Below are 13915 nucleotides of genomic sequence, written 5' to 3' on the forward strand. Positions count from 1 at the left end.
AGAGGTAGTCCGCAGAGGAAGGATATTTCGTACTTTATAGACTGTTTGCTGCTCAAACGACTGGTTAATCGCGTCTACTGTACAGGAAATTTTCGATATTTGAGATGGTTGGTTCCTGAGACTGTTTTAAAATATAATTTAAAATTGGCTTCAATTATCTTTACCCATTGGTTCATAATCACATCTTGTCTCACAATTGCCCAATACACTTTAAATTGTAAAGAAAATCAGTGGGCTAAATAAAGTAAGTCATTAAGCGTACCAATATGTGATTAACTTAATATGATATTTCGTAACGTGTACAACGAATGGTTTGTGAAGTGTTATCAGCAGCATTGTCGGGTTTTGAAGAATTGAAACTGATAATGACGGCCTTGTCAGGAATATGGGCAAGTCTTGTTTACCAAGGTTGTGTTCAGTGACGTTAACAATCTTTAGTTTGAAGACTTACTGTTCCTCATTTTGTAACAGAATGTATTGTAGGTAATAAATTTTATCGTAATGCACACGCAGTTATTTGAAGTATGGAGGACTTAATGTGAAAGAAAGTCTGTTCAAATTAAGAGATTGTATTACCGGTATTTAATTTGAGAATGGAGTTACTTGGAAGTAACATTTTCATATTTTGCTTTTAGGCTACCTAAGTACTGGTTTTCCTTAGAGATCGTTTAGCCTTTCTTTGAGCTTAGCTAGAATTTCTTTCGATATAAACTTAGTGTTATTTTACCTATGTAAGTTATATGGTAGTGGAATGAAGTTTGACGTTAGCGTTAGATGACTACTATTCACAATGGGGGTTGAAGTTCGATCCCAAACAGTTGTGATGTTTTGATGGACAGATGTCGATGAAGCCGTTTATATACTGTAGATATTTCGTAGGTTTAGTCAACAGTACGAAGACTGGTTGGAAGCTCATAAGTGACACCAATAAGGCATTCATTACTCATTAGGTAACTAAGTCTGAAGATAATGGGGTAGAATAGCCAGTTTCTTGCCTCCTTCAATGCATACAACGTGGACTAGTAACAGTTTACTAATCAAACTTGAGATATATGCAATAATTATTCTTCCTCTGACACATATCGTCAGGTGAAATGTACTGCCTGGTGATAGAATATGTAGGCCTATCAGCTAGAACCTCAATCATAGGTATGATGTTTCGTGAAACTTTCATTCCACCATTACTCCATTATCATTATTGTCATTCCACCATTACTCCATTATCATTATTGTCATCTTACCTTCATTAATTAGTCCATGTAGTTTGAGTCTTAAAATAAAGGTTCACCTAAACTAAACCTACCTAAATATCTCCTTCTGTTCCATTTTGTCTCCCTTCTTACATTACTTGTTTCTATCATCAACATTTTTCTCCTTTCTACATTACTTGTTTCTATAATCAATACTCCTCATTTCTATTCTTCTTGCGCCGTCCACGGAAGATGGGTAAAGTTTAAACTCGCTTTTGCATATATACGTTACTTAGCAACGTGAAATTGTATCCATTACAAGAATGAAAATTTGTTGTCATAGGTTTCACATGTTTGTACTTGACAAAACACTCTTAAATGTAAGAAACTTCAAACAATGAGTAAGTTACTAGTTATAACAGATAAAATTTATAAAGAAGTACTTGTACAGGACAGTAGGTCATTCAAATGTTGGCTTTTGTTACAAATCCAGTTGACTGAAGCAATTTGTTGCCTCACGTAGGTGAAAACGAAATCGTTCTTTCCACACTGTAAAAACATCGAACAACATTGAATTTAGAGTGCACCAACAATTCAAGACTATACTAACTCAAACTAATACTAGTTATGTTTTATTATTTTGGATAAATGAACCTACCAGATGATTTTGTCTGCACCTCATTGTAACTGTAAGCTTTGCTAGTAGTTTCTCCTGCCATTGCCATTTCATATTAAATTTGCTCCATGCCTCCTCGTAGCTTGTATAGTTCGTTAGCAGAAATAATAATATAATGAATAATAATACATCCACATGGGAGTTGATTTTTAAGAGTGTCGAGAAACAATTTACGTAACCAATCATTCTTTGTCCTGTCACCCACTCATCTAGTCACTCTTGCAACTAAATCATAATGAATAAAATCGTAACACCTTGAGTCTTCCTTCTTATAAAAAGCAATAATGGTCAAGATATTCAATTATCGTCTGATAATTCATGAATATACATTTTTGTGTCAGAGGTCGGTCACTGGGTCAATCAAAAAGAGTAGGAGAGGACTGCACAAATACGGTAGACTGGTCTTCTCTATATAACCTGGCAGAATTTCATAAAGTTGTGAAGTGTAGGCCTATAAATGTGATGATGCAATATCCCTATGTTACTACATTATTATAACCAGTAGAATGCAATAGTGCAGGTTTGAGATGTATAATTTTTTTTAGTCATATTCCTATTACCCAGACGGACAGTTCCCATTGTTTCAATATAAAGTCCATGTCCTGGGTGCCTGTCCAAACTGTGAACTTCTACGAAATACGCGGCATCATACAGTAAGATCTATAATAGCAACTGCCTTAAGTAACAAAGGTTATTCAGTATATGAGGAAGTACACGGCATATTCAGTGAGGGTAGTAATCGAAGAATCGACATAATTGCTTTTAAACCTACCTCTCTTGAAGGTTACATCATAAACCCTACCGTGAGATTCGAATCGCATGAACATCAGTCAGAAGAAGTAACGAGAAAAAAAGGAATATATATGAACCTTAATCAATTTCTATAAGGACTAATATCATCTGGAATTCATTGTCATTATGGGACTAATGATAGGAGCCCGTGGGACCATACCCTGGTTCCTAGTAGACTTCTGTAAATCTTTTGGCCTTCATAAAGATATTTTAAGAGATCTAACAATTGCAACACTCAAAGGATCAATAGCTATTTTCAGGCATCATGCCGTATGGACCATGACTTTAATTCATATCTTCTTGACGTTACGTTATATTGTGTGTTTCAATCTATTTCAATTCGTTATTTTTGACTGGTAACAACAAAAATATGTTTCATTAAACGTCAAGGCATTTACTCTATATTTATTGTATCATGGTATTCTTTGTCAATGGAAAGCGGTAGTGATTACAGGAAGAAATAAATAAAAGCTAGATTGCAGGCTATAATGCGAGCCAAATGCGACAGTTACAGCTTTTTATGTATTAGTGAAATCAATAATAATTGAATTTTACAGTTGAATTGTTTTGTATAACTGACACCAAAAGAACAGTACGTATTGTAAAACATATTGTGATCACGTCGAGATGCATATTTCCATGTGCGCGTTGTTTTCGTTTTAGATCGGGAGAGATATAATCAGCATAAAATGTTACTCCTGAAAATGAAGATCATGGGTTTCGAGAAAATGTTGTGCCCTACTGAGATGGAAACCTGCGGGCACTTCTGTTTCTAACGCAGATTAAATGTGTATAATTATCTTGCACTTGAAAATTTTTCCTTGTTGGTCCGAAAGTTAAAAAGCATTAGCCTATATGTTAATATTTATTAATTATTTCTTTATCATTACTGCGGTGACAAAACATTTTTGGGCTATTTTCAAATCTAAAAAGAAATTGTACGGGTTTGTTTTATTTGAGGTTTGCATAATATGCAGCCTTCTTGTACTATGTTGCCGCCACGAAGTTTGAGTGGGTGGAGAATAGTTTTGCGCATATGTTGAAACCATATTTTCTCTCCCATGCCTTAGAGGAATTCTAAGTTTCTAAATTTAAAACTGGAGCAGTACTTGTGTTACTTGCACACAAGATGACAATTGAAATGAGAAGAAAACTCGGATTGTGACAGTATTATTCATCTGTTAAAACTGAGACGCGTATTGTAAAATTCTTATAGCTGAATACCACTGCCTTCCTCGCGAGGTATTTTTGCATACTTGCTAAATGTGCAAAATCGAATTTTGAATAATTGATGACACTGTAGATTGACTGCTTTGAAAATGGTAGTGCGGACAATTTATATTGCAACTGTTTTTAATAATTCCAATATATGAAATATTTTCGTTTTAATTAATTCTTCAATATATGGTGATTTTAAAGGGACACAAAAACGGAATATAATTTAATTTTGTTAGTACATATTTGTTTGGCGACGAACCAGTTAACCCGACTTTATATTTTCGTTCGCCGATTTGTTCACGTTCATTCTTCTTCGTCGTCACCACCACCACCACCACCACCACCACCACCACCACCACTGCTAAAATTTATTAGCGATATAAGCCAGTCATAATTAGCAGAGCTACCTGGTTGTGCGTTCAGCATTGTACAAATCCACCGGTACACAAGACTAATATTTCTATTTTTCTAATACTACTTACTAAGGGTATAAACAACTACAGTACTAAAGTGCTTAGGCACAAGGTCCATTGTGTGCCTCGTAAAATATAAGTAGAAATCATGTTTGGAGACCGCACTGGATGACCCAGCTTCATGATGCTGCTGGGTTTGATTTCCTGAATCTCCTCTGGAGACAAAATGTGTTTCCCAAGGTTGCCTTATATAGTTTAAATCTGGACAAATCAACAGAATATAGAGTGATGAATCAAAATCCATCCAGTATTTCCTATAAGTTGGATTCTCTGCGAGACCCAGTATAATTTATGTAGGTACTTATTCATATGACGGTACCGGTATCTGGTCACAAGTTCTATTTCTCATCTAACTGCTTTCTATGGCTAGGAGTTTTTCAGTTAAGTCCGGTCTTTTTTCTAGTCCATCTCATAGCTGTGTAGATCTCCAGGCTCCCAGTAAACCCCTCAAGTTGTTTAATTGTACAGTACACTCAGGATTGCCAGATTTTAGAGGAGGGACATCCTTTTTCCGTCATATACAGTACCTACTTAAGTTCTGTCTGTCTTAAAAGAAGAGTGATATGAATATGGACAGAGTTGACATTTTCATGTATGTATACAAAAAATAAATAGAAAATTATCCTTTTACATGCAGTTGAAGAAACGGTGAAACGAGCGTTGAGGGACTTCCGCCGATTTTGGAATAGACACCGAACAAAAAAAATCACACTCAATAGCTTTCACCTTCATCTTCACGGGACAATAAAAGCCTAAACTAACCTAACCTATAACCTAAGTGCATCGGTGTCTATTCCAAAATCGGCGGAAGTCCCTCAACGCTCGTTTGCAATTTTAATTAAAACTGAAAATATATTTAAGATAAGGTTTCCAAGTACAAAACAATATTTATCTTGGCGTAGCTAACATCACGTTTCTCTGGCGTCTTTCTGAAAGGCTTGTGGTAATATGTTATGCCAAATTATTAACTTACTGACTTAATTGTAGTTCTGTCTCATAGATTTCCCCAGCTGTTAATTATACAGCATAAATTCCAAAAAATGGCATCACATGTGACAAAATATTTAAATTTCACTGTTTATTAATTGATTACAGTGACAAAAAAGGTATTGATAGCTAAATTTATATTTATTTTGTGACTTAACATATTACTGCTCCAAACACATCATTTAACATACAGTATACACTTCCAGAGCTTATATACATATTTACCACTGGACTTGAGGATTTCAACAACTTTTTTTTTTCTCTGTGCCATGCATTTTTGATTAAGTCTTTTTTTTAAATGTTCAGAAATAACATATTCACCACAGAATTCGTTGTCACAAACCTTACACTTGCCAGAATGTCAGTTTTTTGCTAGTGTGCAAATCTACATTGTGAAGAAAATTAATTTACATTTAATGTAATTATTTAGGCCTAGAAGAAAATGGTTACTGGGTACGATAAAATTATACAAGTAATGTTAATTTTCTAATGGAGGGACTTTTTGCGTCTCGCCTCTAATCGAAGCGGGACTCGGGATTTTATATGAAAATCGGGACATCTAGCAACTCCGACTACACCTATGGATTCCGACAAAAGGTTTCGGACCATAGCATTAAATGAAACTTCCATGTCTGGCCAATATATTGGATTGTTCATTATATGTCTAGGACCCAAAAGAAGTGTATACTATTATTTCTGGAGATAATTTCCAGCGTAATTCTACATTCTTCGAACAGTTCGATCCTACTCTGTGAGCAGTTGATTTAGCCAGAGCAACCTGACTTTCAGAACATGTGTAGATATTCTTATCTTTACATGATCTCCTTAGTTTTCTGAGTGCAAGCTAGTACAGCAAACACTTCAACTAGGAAAACCGTAGTATACTGGTCCAGAGGGCTAGAAAGTCTGATCCTCGGTCGAGGCACAGAGGACAGACACGAGACAAGTAACACGTCCTTTCCCTAAGAATATCAAACTCCAGCCTGCTGCATCTGTAGCTAGAGCCTCTTCTCTGCCGCGTGATTGTTTCGAAATGTCTTCCGTCTCCCTCCCCTCCCCGTTCACACACATTTTTCTCGATACTATCCTTAGATTTAAATGGACTTTCCATATCAATATATTTTTCTATGTTTGTTTTGTATGTATGTGTCTATATAGCGCCATGAAGAAACGTTTTTGTTTCTGGCTGCAGAAGCTAGAAATGGCCCTCATTTTCGCATTCTTGTAGTGGGCGGGTCCGCTTCTTCTTGAAATCTCAGTCACGACCGCCCGTCCTGCCGGCTTCTCCCTATTTTTGGGTACGCCTCCTTCTGTAGCGGCGTCGGTGGCGTCACACATCGCTGAATGGTGACGTCGCTCGTCGTACAGTCACTTCCCTCCCATCCAAAACGGTGTATGTTTTGTTAGGAAGGCGGAAAATAATTTAATGTGGAATTAAGAAGTGTTTCGACCTGCAGCAGGTATGTCCGTTATGTTTCCACACTTGTACAGAATGTGTAGTTTTGATTATGTTGTTTGTCTTGAAGGGCAAACAATTGTTGGACCAGCTCAAGAAATTTGTCTGAACAGTTGAAAATCAGACTTAACGTAAGCTCGTCGTTGATCATTTTATTTGGATTCAGCACCACAGTATAAATTTGAAAAATGCCTGTATCATCGATTTGGGTTTTTTAGGAATTGTGCGAAGTAATTAATGATACCTTCGGAAACATCTGTCGTGCAAAAACCGTGGCGTACTAAACGATTGTAACATTGTTTTCAGATTACAATAAATATTGTAATATGCGACAAAAAATCTGTTTCGAGATATTTACGGAAATAATACTTTTTTCTTGCATTTAACATACCGTACTAAAACTGTGTTAGCCTATTCGTCGTGCCCATCTGTCTGTAATAGCACTTTTTCCTAAACTGCTGGACAAAATTTTTATTCAGCCCCTGCAAGTCAATTCATCCGCGAATGTTACACATGAAGTGTCTTGTTTATTATGTATTTATGTTTAAAAATACATAGAATCGGTCCTAGCGATTTTCTTAATTTCTTGATACAAAGCGACGAAATATGAAGCGATGTAGATATGTGTCTTCGAAAATGTATGTCTGAGAAATTATCTACAAAATTGTGCCTCCAAAGTGTTTTGAAAACCGCTGGAATTCAAATCGATTTCTACAGAATTTTCTTCGAAAAATTAACATAGTTTGGGAAAGCATCAAGTAGATATATGCTTGCAGTGAGTGTATTGTCATTTTATTTTGTAAAAAATATTTAGGTATTCCATTGAATTTCTGTAAATTTGATGGCCAGACTTGAAATGGGTATGGGTAGTAGCATGAGGGCTATTTTCATTATGAAAATTAAATATTTAATGTATATTATGGAGAAAGGGGAAGATGATGCAGAATTAATGTATAAATATATGCTCGCGGAGAAAATGAAGTCTAATTGGCTAAGAGAATTAGAATACAATGTAAGCAAGATTAGACCTAAACTGGATATGTGGAATAACAGCGTGTCTGGCCGCGAAACCAGGTGGCCCGGGTTCGATTTCTGGTTGAGGTTTTTTCGGGGTTTTCCCTCAACTCATTACGAGCAAATGCTAGGTAACTATCGGTGCTGGACCCCGGGCTCATTTCACTGGCATTATCATCTTCATCTCATTCAGACGCTAAATAACCTAAGATGTTAACAAAGCGTCGTAAAATAACTTACTAAAATGACAAAAATCGACTCAGTGAATATAAATTTAATATGTAAAATAATAAATTAGAGTAATGAGATAGCGAGGTACTAAATCTGGAATAATTTAAACAGCTTAATAATCGTTAAGTGGTTACAGACAAATGAACATCTTACGAGCACAAGAAGAATAAATAAGAGTTTACTTCAGGGAGGAACGAATGGGTTTAGCATTGTGACGATTAGAATATTAAGGAACATAAGGGAAATATCAAAAAGGATGTAAATCATGTTCTGCAGAGAAAAAGGAGACGCTGTGCATATACTATTGCCGTGTCCAGAAAATGATGGAATAAGGCTATGTTTAAGAGTAGCTTATACCCATAATATAGGAAATTATGTACAGATAGGAAGGAGAGACTTGGCATGTGAGCTGTACGATAGGGTTAAGATTGAGCTATCAGAGAGAGAGAGAGAGTGTGTGTGTTTATTTCATGGTGGTTAATATTACACGGAAGTTCATCTCAGACTAAAACCTATCTTCCTCCTCCATACCACAGGACAGGTCTGTCTTGCCTCCTGTACTGTAGATCGCTGAAAGAAAGGAACTTTTTTTATATAAAATAAAGAAGAAATGGAAAGAGAAAGCTAAATTATAAGCATACACATTATAATAAGGGCTAGTTATGTAAAATAAAAGCTGTATTTTTTAAACTTAAAACATAAGGACTACCTAACATGAATAGTACTTACAGCCTATTTTTAAGGCGAGTACCTAGAAAACAGAAATGCGACAGAACCGCCATTAGGCCTAACTGATGTGTAATGTGCATGTTCTTGATGACAGTAAATCTATATCGTCATTCTTTATCTGCAGTATTCCACGCAAAATAATAGGATGAATTTTTATGATGCTCCGAAAATTATAAAATTTGCAAACTTTTGAGTCCTGCATTCGAGTCGCCTCATCTGTTGCATTACGAATTGCAGTGCATAGTGTTTTGTTTGTTCAATGAATTTATTCCGTGTTAGAAGTTGACGTCTCACATCTTTAACATTTATTATTGATTTAAAAAAAATACTATGGGATAGCGGCGGATATAGTCTTCACAGTAATACGAGCCGATCTATTCTTTAGCAGAACTCTCCCACACTTCATCCTTAAATAACAGGCTTATAATTCAGTGATATTTGAGAGGATGAGAAAGTGTCTTCAATTACTTCATACATTTCTCTTAATCGGCGCCATTATAATTTATAAATTTTCAAAGTACAGTATTTTCATTACATCGGTTAGAATTGTTTGTTCACACCAGCCATAGGATGATTAAATACATAGATCAGTGGCGAGCATCGTCACCAATGTGGGATGGGTAGGTTATTCCTGCATCAGTCTGTTTCACGCTGTAACGTGTTGCAGTGTACGTCTTGTCATCACGTTGATTTTATGCTTATTCCAACACTTAATCTGGAACAAATCCAAAAGTTTATGGGCCTGTAGACTGTTTTAAAATATAATTTAAAATTGGCTTCAATTATCTTTACCCATTGGTTCATAATCACATCTTGTCTCACAATTGCCCAATACACTTTAAATTGTAAAGAAAATCAGTGGGCTAAATAAAGTAAGTCATTAAGCGTACCAATATGTGATTAACTTAATATGATATTTCGTAACGTGTACAACGAATGGTTTGTGAAGTGTTATCAGCAGCATTGTCGGGTTTTGAAGAATTGAAACTGATAATGACGGCCTTGTCAGGAATATGGGCAAGTCTTGTTTACCAAGGTTGTGTTCAGTGACGTTAACAATCTTTAGTTTGAAGACTTACTGTTCCTCATTTTGTAACAGAATGTGGAAGGGACCTTTCGATCACTGAGAATCATTAAATTGAATTAACGATGACCGATCACGCCATGAATAATATAGATCAGTATGGGGACGGTTACATGGAACCAGAAGAAGAATGGGAACGAGAAGGACTACTCGATCCAGCATGGGAGAAACAACAGAAGAAGGTATGTAATGAAGGCTCCAAAAGGGGTGTAACACCTAGTGATTCTCAAAGGAAATCGTCCTTAAAGTTTGTTACGCTCTTGGCACTGTCTGCTTGAATGGAATATACATTTGTTATGGTGTATGATGTCCTAATGTAGGGTATCAAGAATTATACCTGGGAAGTCTGTAAAGTTGTAGGGTGCTGTAATCGAGAAATCAAGATTAATTTTAAGAATCGTGTAACTTAAACTATTACTGCAATTTTTCAGTATTAAGCATTGGTCTGTGAAATACATTCATAATGCGCCGCCGTTAGAACCAGTTCGTTCAGCTGATATCCAAATTTCAAATCAAAAGTTGCTTAAATATTTCTGAATAAAGTGTTGTGAGAAGTACAGTATTTAAATTCTGTACGTAGAGGTAGTCCGCAGAGGAAGGATATTTCGTACTTTATAGACTGTTTGCTGCTCAAACGACTGGTTAATCGCGTCTACTGTACAGGAAATTTTCGATATTTGAGATGGTTGGTTCCTGAGAATGTATTGTAGGTAATAAATTTTATCGTAATGCACACGCAGTTATTTGAAGTATGGAGGACTTCATGTGAAAGAAAGTCTGTTCAAATTAAGAGATTGTATTACCGGTATTTAATTTGAGAATGGAGTTACTTGGAAGTAACATTTTCATAAACGTTGGTCCTAAAATTACTATAAATTATAAGCCACGTACTTTCATAATTTCAAATATATACTCATTATATAAAATTTTGACCTTGTTGGTCAAGTGCTTGCTTTTAAATCCGACGTTCGCGTGTCCATATCCTTCCGATGACAGACTTTTTAAGTGCAGTAACATTTTTTGCACAATTTTTCTCAAAAGGCAAATATTACTGATCTTTCCCTCACCCAGGTTTCCTACTTCATAAACCTATGTCTATGCAGGCCATGTGACCTGCGGCAGTCTCTGTTGCTCGAATCGGGAAAAAAATGTTTAATATTAAAAGGCAGTACAATTGAACCATTGGAGCTAAAATACTTAGGGCTGATATTACTAGCCTTCAGAATCTATATTAATTCTATCGTTCATGCAGATATCTCATGTTGTTTCAAAATTAATTCTTGCATAACTTCTCCGTCATTGTCTTCCTGATTATTGAGGTCTGATATTATAAATTTCTAATAATCGTGTTAAAGGATCTAGTCCATTGTGATACTACATAAAAAAGAAGAATAGAATCGAAATTTCATTCATACGTTACGAAAAGCTGAAAAATACACAAGTTGGTCGTCCATGGTCTCTCGTCTAAAACCCACCTGAAATTTTAACTTCGTACTCGAAATTAATTTCAGAAGCAGACAACATTTGATCTAAATCATTTCGAAGAAAGGCCTATTTTTATGCCGTAGAAATAGTCTTCAGATAGGCTACATACTAGGATCTAGTTTATCTGATATTAGGATCTAGTTTATTCTTTGTGTTGTCTTTAATGAATGAAATGTGCTATACAGTAGATGCATTTAAATTTCACAGGAAGGACTTAGTAATTGAAGATGAGATTGTTAAATGGATAGAATTTAAAAAAAAATTGAGAGGGTAATATTGGTGGTAGAGTTTCTAGTTACAAATCCCACGGACCACGGTTTTATTGCCAGGAGGCAATTACAGTTTAGAACGCATTACAGGTAAAGGTTGGGACAAACCCACACGCACTTGTATACCTCTCATACGAGTCCAGTGTGCTACATTCAGGCACGAATTTAGGTGTGAGCAAGAAATTTAGCCTGCAGTCCTCCTATTCAGGGATAGGGTTCTTCCGATCCGTTAATCTACGACATGAACCTATCTTTACTTCCTTCCTTAGAAACCATGCCAAGGACTCCTAACAACTTCTAAAAAGTCATCGCCCTTCGCCATTGTAAGGCCATTGACTATACGAAGGAGAGTTCGGTCGGCGATGTGGATCGGATCCTGGCATAGCTCAGTTGATTAAGAGCACTCAGCGCGGCAAGCTGAGGGGTCCTGGGTTCGATTCCCAGTGCCGGAACAAATTTTTCTCCATTAATAGCCCTTCGCCATTTTCAACCGGCAAATGATCCGCTGTGCCGCGAGGGAAAGTAAATAATAAAGGTTGTCGTAGCAAAAATTGGAAAAATAAAAGTGAAAAAAGTGAGTCCACAATAGTCAACATTCTGTGAACGCAGGACAAGTCAGCATTCAGTAAACACATTTCCTCCTAAAATTCTCAAAATTCCCTCTGGTTGGAAACCATTGGTTTAGACCAGTGGTCGTCAGCACTCTCTGAAATGTGCAAAGGGTAAGCGGAGCCGTCGAGTGTGCACCGTTGTGCAGCAGGAAGAGGTAGAGAGCATACCCGCTAGCATCTACGAGTGCACCATGGTGTACTGTGTTCTCCGCGGGTAATAGATGCTAGCCCTAGGATGCTCTGCGCTGACGACCGCTGGTTTAACTATATGAGTGTGCCGCGGGATTTTAAAAAACATATTCAGTGTGTCACATGTTGAAAAAGTTGAAAAACGCTGCAATAAAGAAACAGGACGACTCCAGCAGGCAAGTGGGAGACTTTTCTCATTTCCATTACAATTTGTCACGTGTTTCTTTTTCTGTGTTTACCTTGTGTTATCTCAAGTAGTGGCCTTGAGCCATGATGACCACACAGTCAGGGATTGTTCCGTGTCTGTGTAATGATTAGAATTCTAACAAAGACAAGAAAGAAACTGATCAGAGGTTCGAATACTTGAAGGTGGACAAAATAACCATGAGATTGCATTACACATTACAGTTCACTGAAAACGATATACAGTCACTGTACAGATCCAGAAACAAAATTTGGGTCACCTGAATTTTCCAAGTTCCGATTATAACATACTGCGCATACTCAGTAAGTACTGAGTACAGAAATTTAGATACCGGTACCAATAATTTATAAAATGGTGTAAACAGATTTTCTGCACTAGTGGAAATTGTCACCCTCTGCTTCGACTGAGGCGCTAATCTTTCCTATCGCGGATAAAGTCTGATTTTACTCTCTTATTATAAATTATTATTAGGCAGCTCCACGCATGTGATTTTTGTCAAATGAGACGATTAATTTGGGTCACTATCTAGTGAAATAGAAATCTGTCTCTAGAGAAAGTTTTTTTTTTTTCTCCATCGGTTTTGAGATTATCAAGAGTAACGTTTATACGAACGTGTTTGTTCATGATACCCCTGATCACATATAACAGATTGATCAGCTCAGTGGACTTTCAAGATAACTTTTTATCAGTTTCATTATGCTGCTATCTAGCGACTGCAAAAGAAGTCTCGTACTATTGGGTGAACAGTATAGAGCAGAAGAGGTTTCACGGCTGGCCGGCCGGCCATGCGCGCGGAGGTGGGGGACTCAAGGCCGCGCCAAGTTTCTGTTCTGCTCTATACTGTTCAGTATAACCTAGTACTTCCATCGCGTTCAAAGGTGTCTCGCAGTGGTTAACTCGCTTCGTGTGGACTGTTCGTTGATAAAGATGGCATCACATAGCCCGATGTTACTGCCTCGATTTCCACTACCAAAAGAACATAACCGTGAGGCTGCCGCGGCCTCGCTTCGTGGATACGCACGCAGCTTTAGGTTTCCGCCATAGAGAATTACGATCAATTGATCCAGATACCACAGATATACAGTCACGAAGGTCAATACGTAGTAAATATGCATCCATAGATAGTTGCTAACCACTAGAATCGCTATTATCGCCTCATTACAGACAATGCGAAGTAGTACTTGCACAGTCTATTGTTCCTAGTACCCTCATAAACTCAAGCTTCGTGATTGTATCACAGTCTAGTATATAGTCACGAAGCTCAATACGTAGTAAATATGCAAACATTAGATAGTTGCTCACCACT

The 13915-nt window shown here is 36.8% G+C and overlaps 1 protein-coding gene across 2 annotated transcripts in view; it reads left to right on the top strand.

Annotated features, from left to right (window-relative positions):
* The first annotated feature begins 9841 nt into the window (after positions 1-9841).
* Positions 9842-13915, top strand: part of Actn (alpha actinin) — a 173565-nt gene continuing 169491 nt past the window's right edge. Inside the window, exon 1 of one of the 2 annotated variants that reach the window (XM_069843319.1) lies at positions 9842-10032. In XM_069843319.1, the coding sequence (XP_069699420.1) occupies positions 9916-10032 (117 nt within the window). In that variant the 5' untranslated portion in view covers positions 9842-9915. The remainder of the gene's footprint in view (positions 10033-13915) is intronic. The other variant, XM_069843318.1, reaches the window with a different exon arrangement.

Source organism: Periplaneta americana, chromosome 13 (assembly GCF_040183065.1).
Source record: "Periplaneta americana isolate PAMFEO1 chromosome 13, P.americana_PAMFEO1_priV1, whole genome shotgun sequence".
Taxonomy (NCBI): Eukaryota; Metazoa; Arthropoda; class Insecta; order Blattodea; family Blattidae; genus Periplaneta; species Periplaneta americana.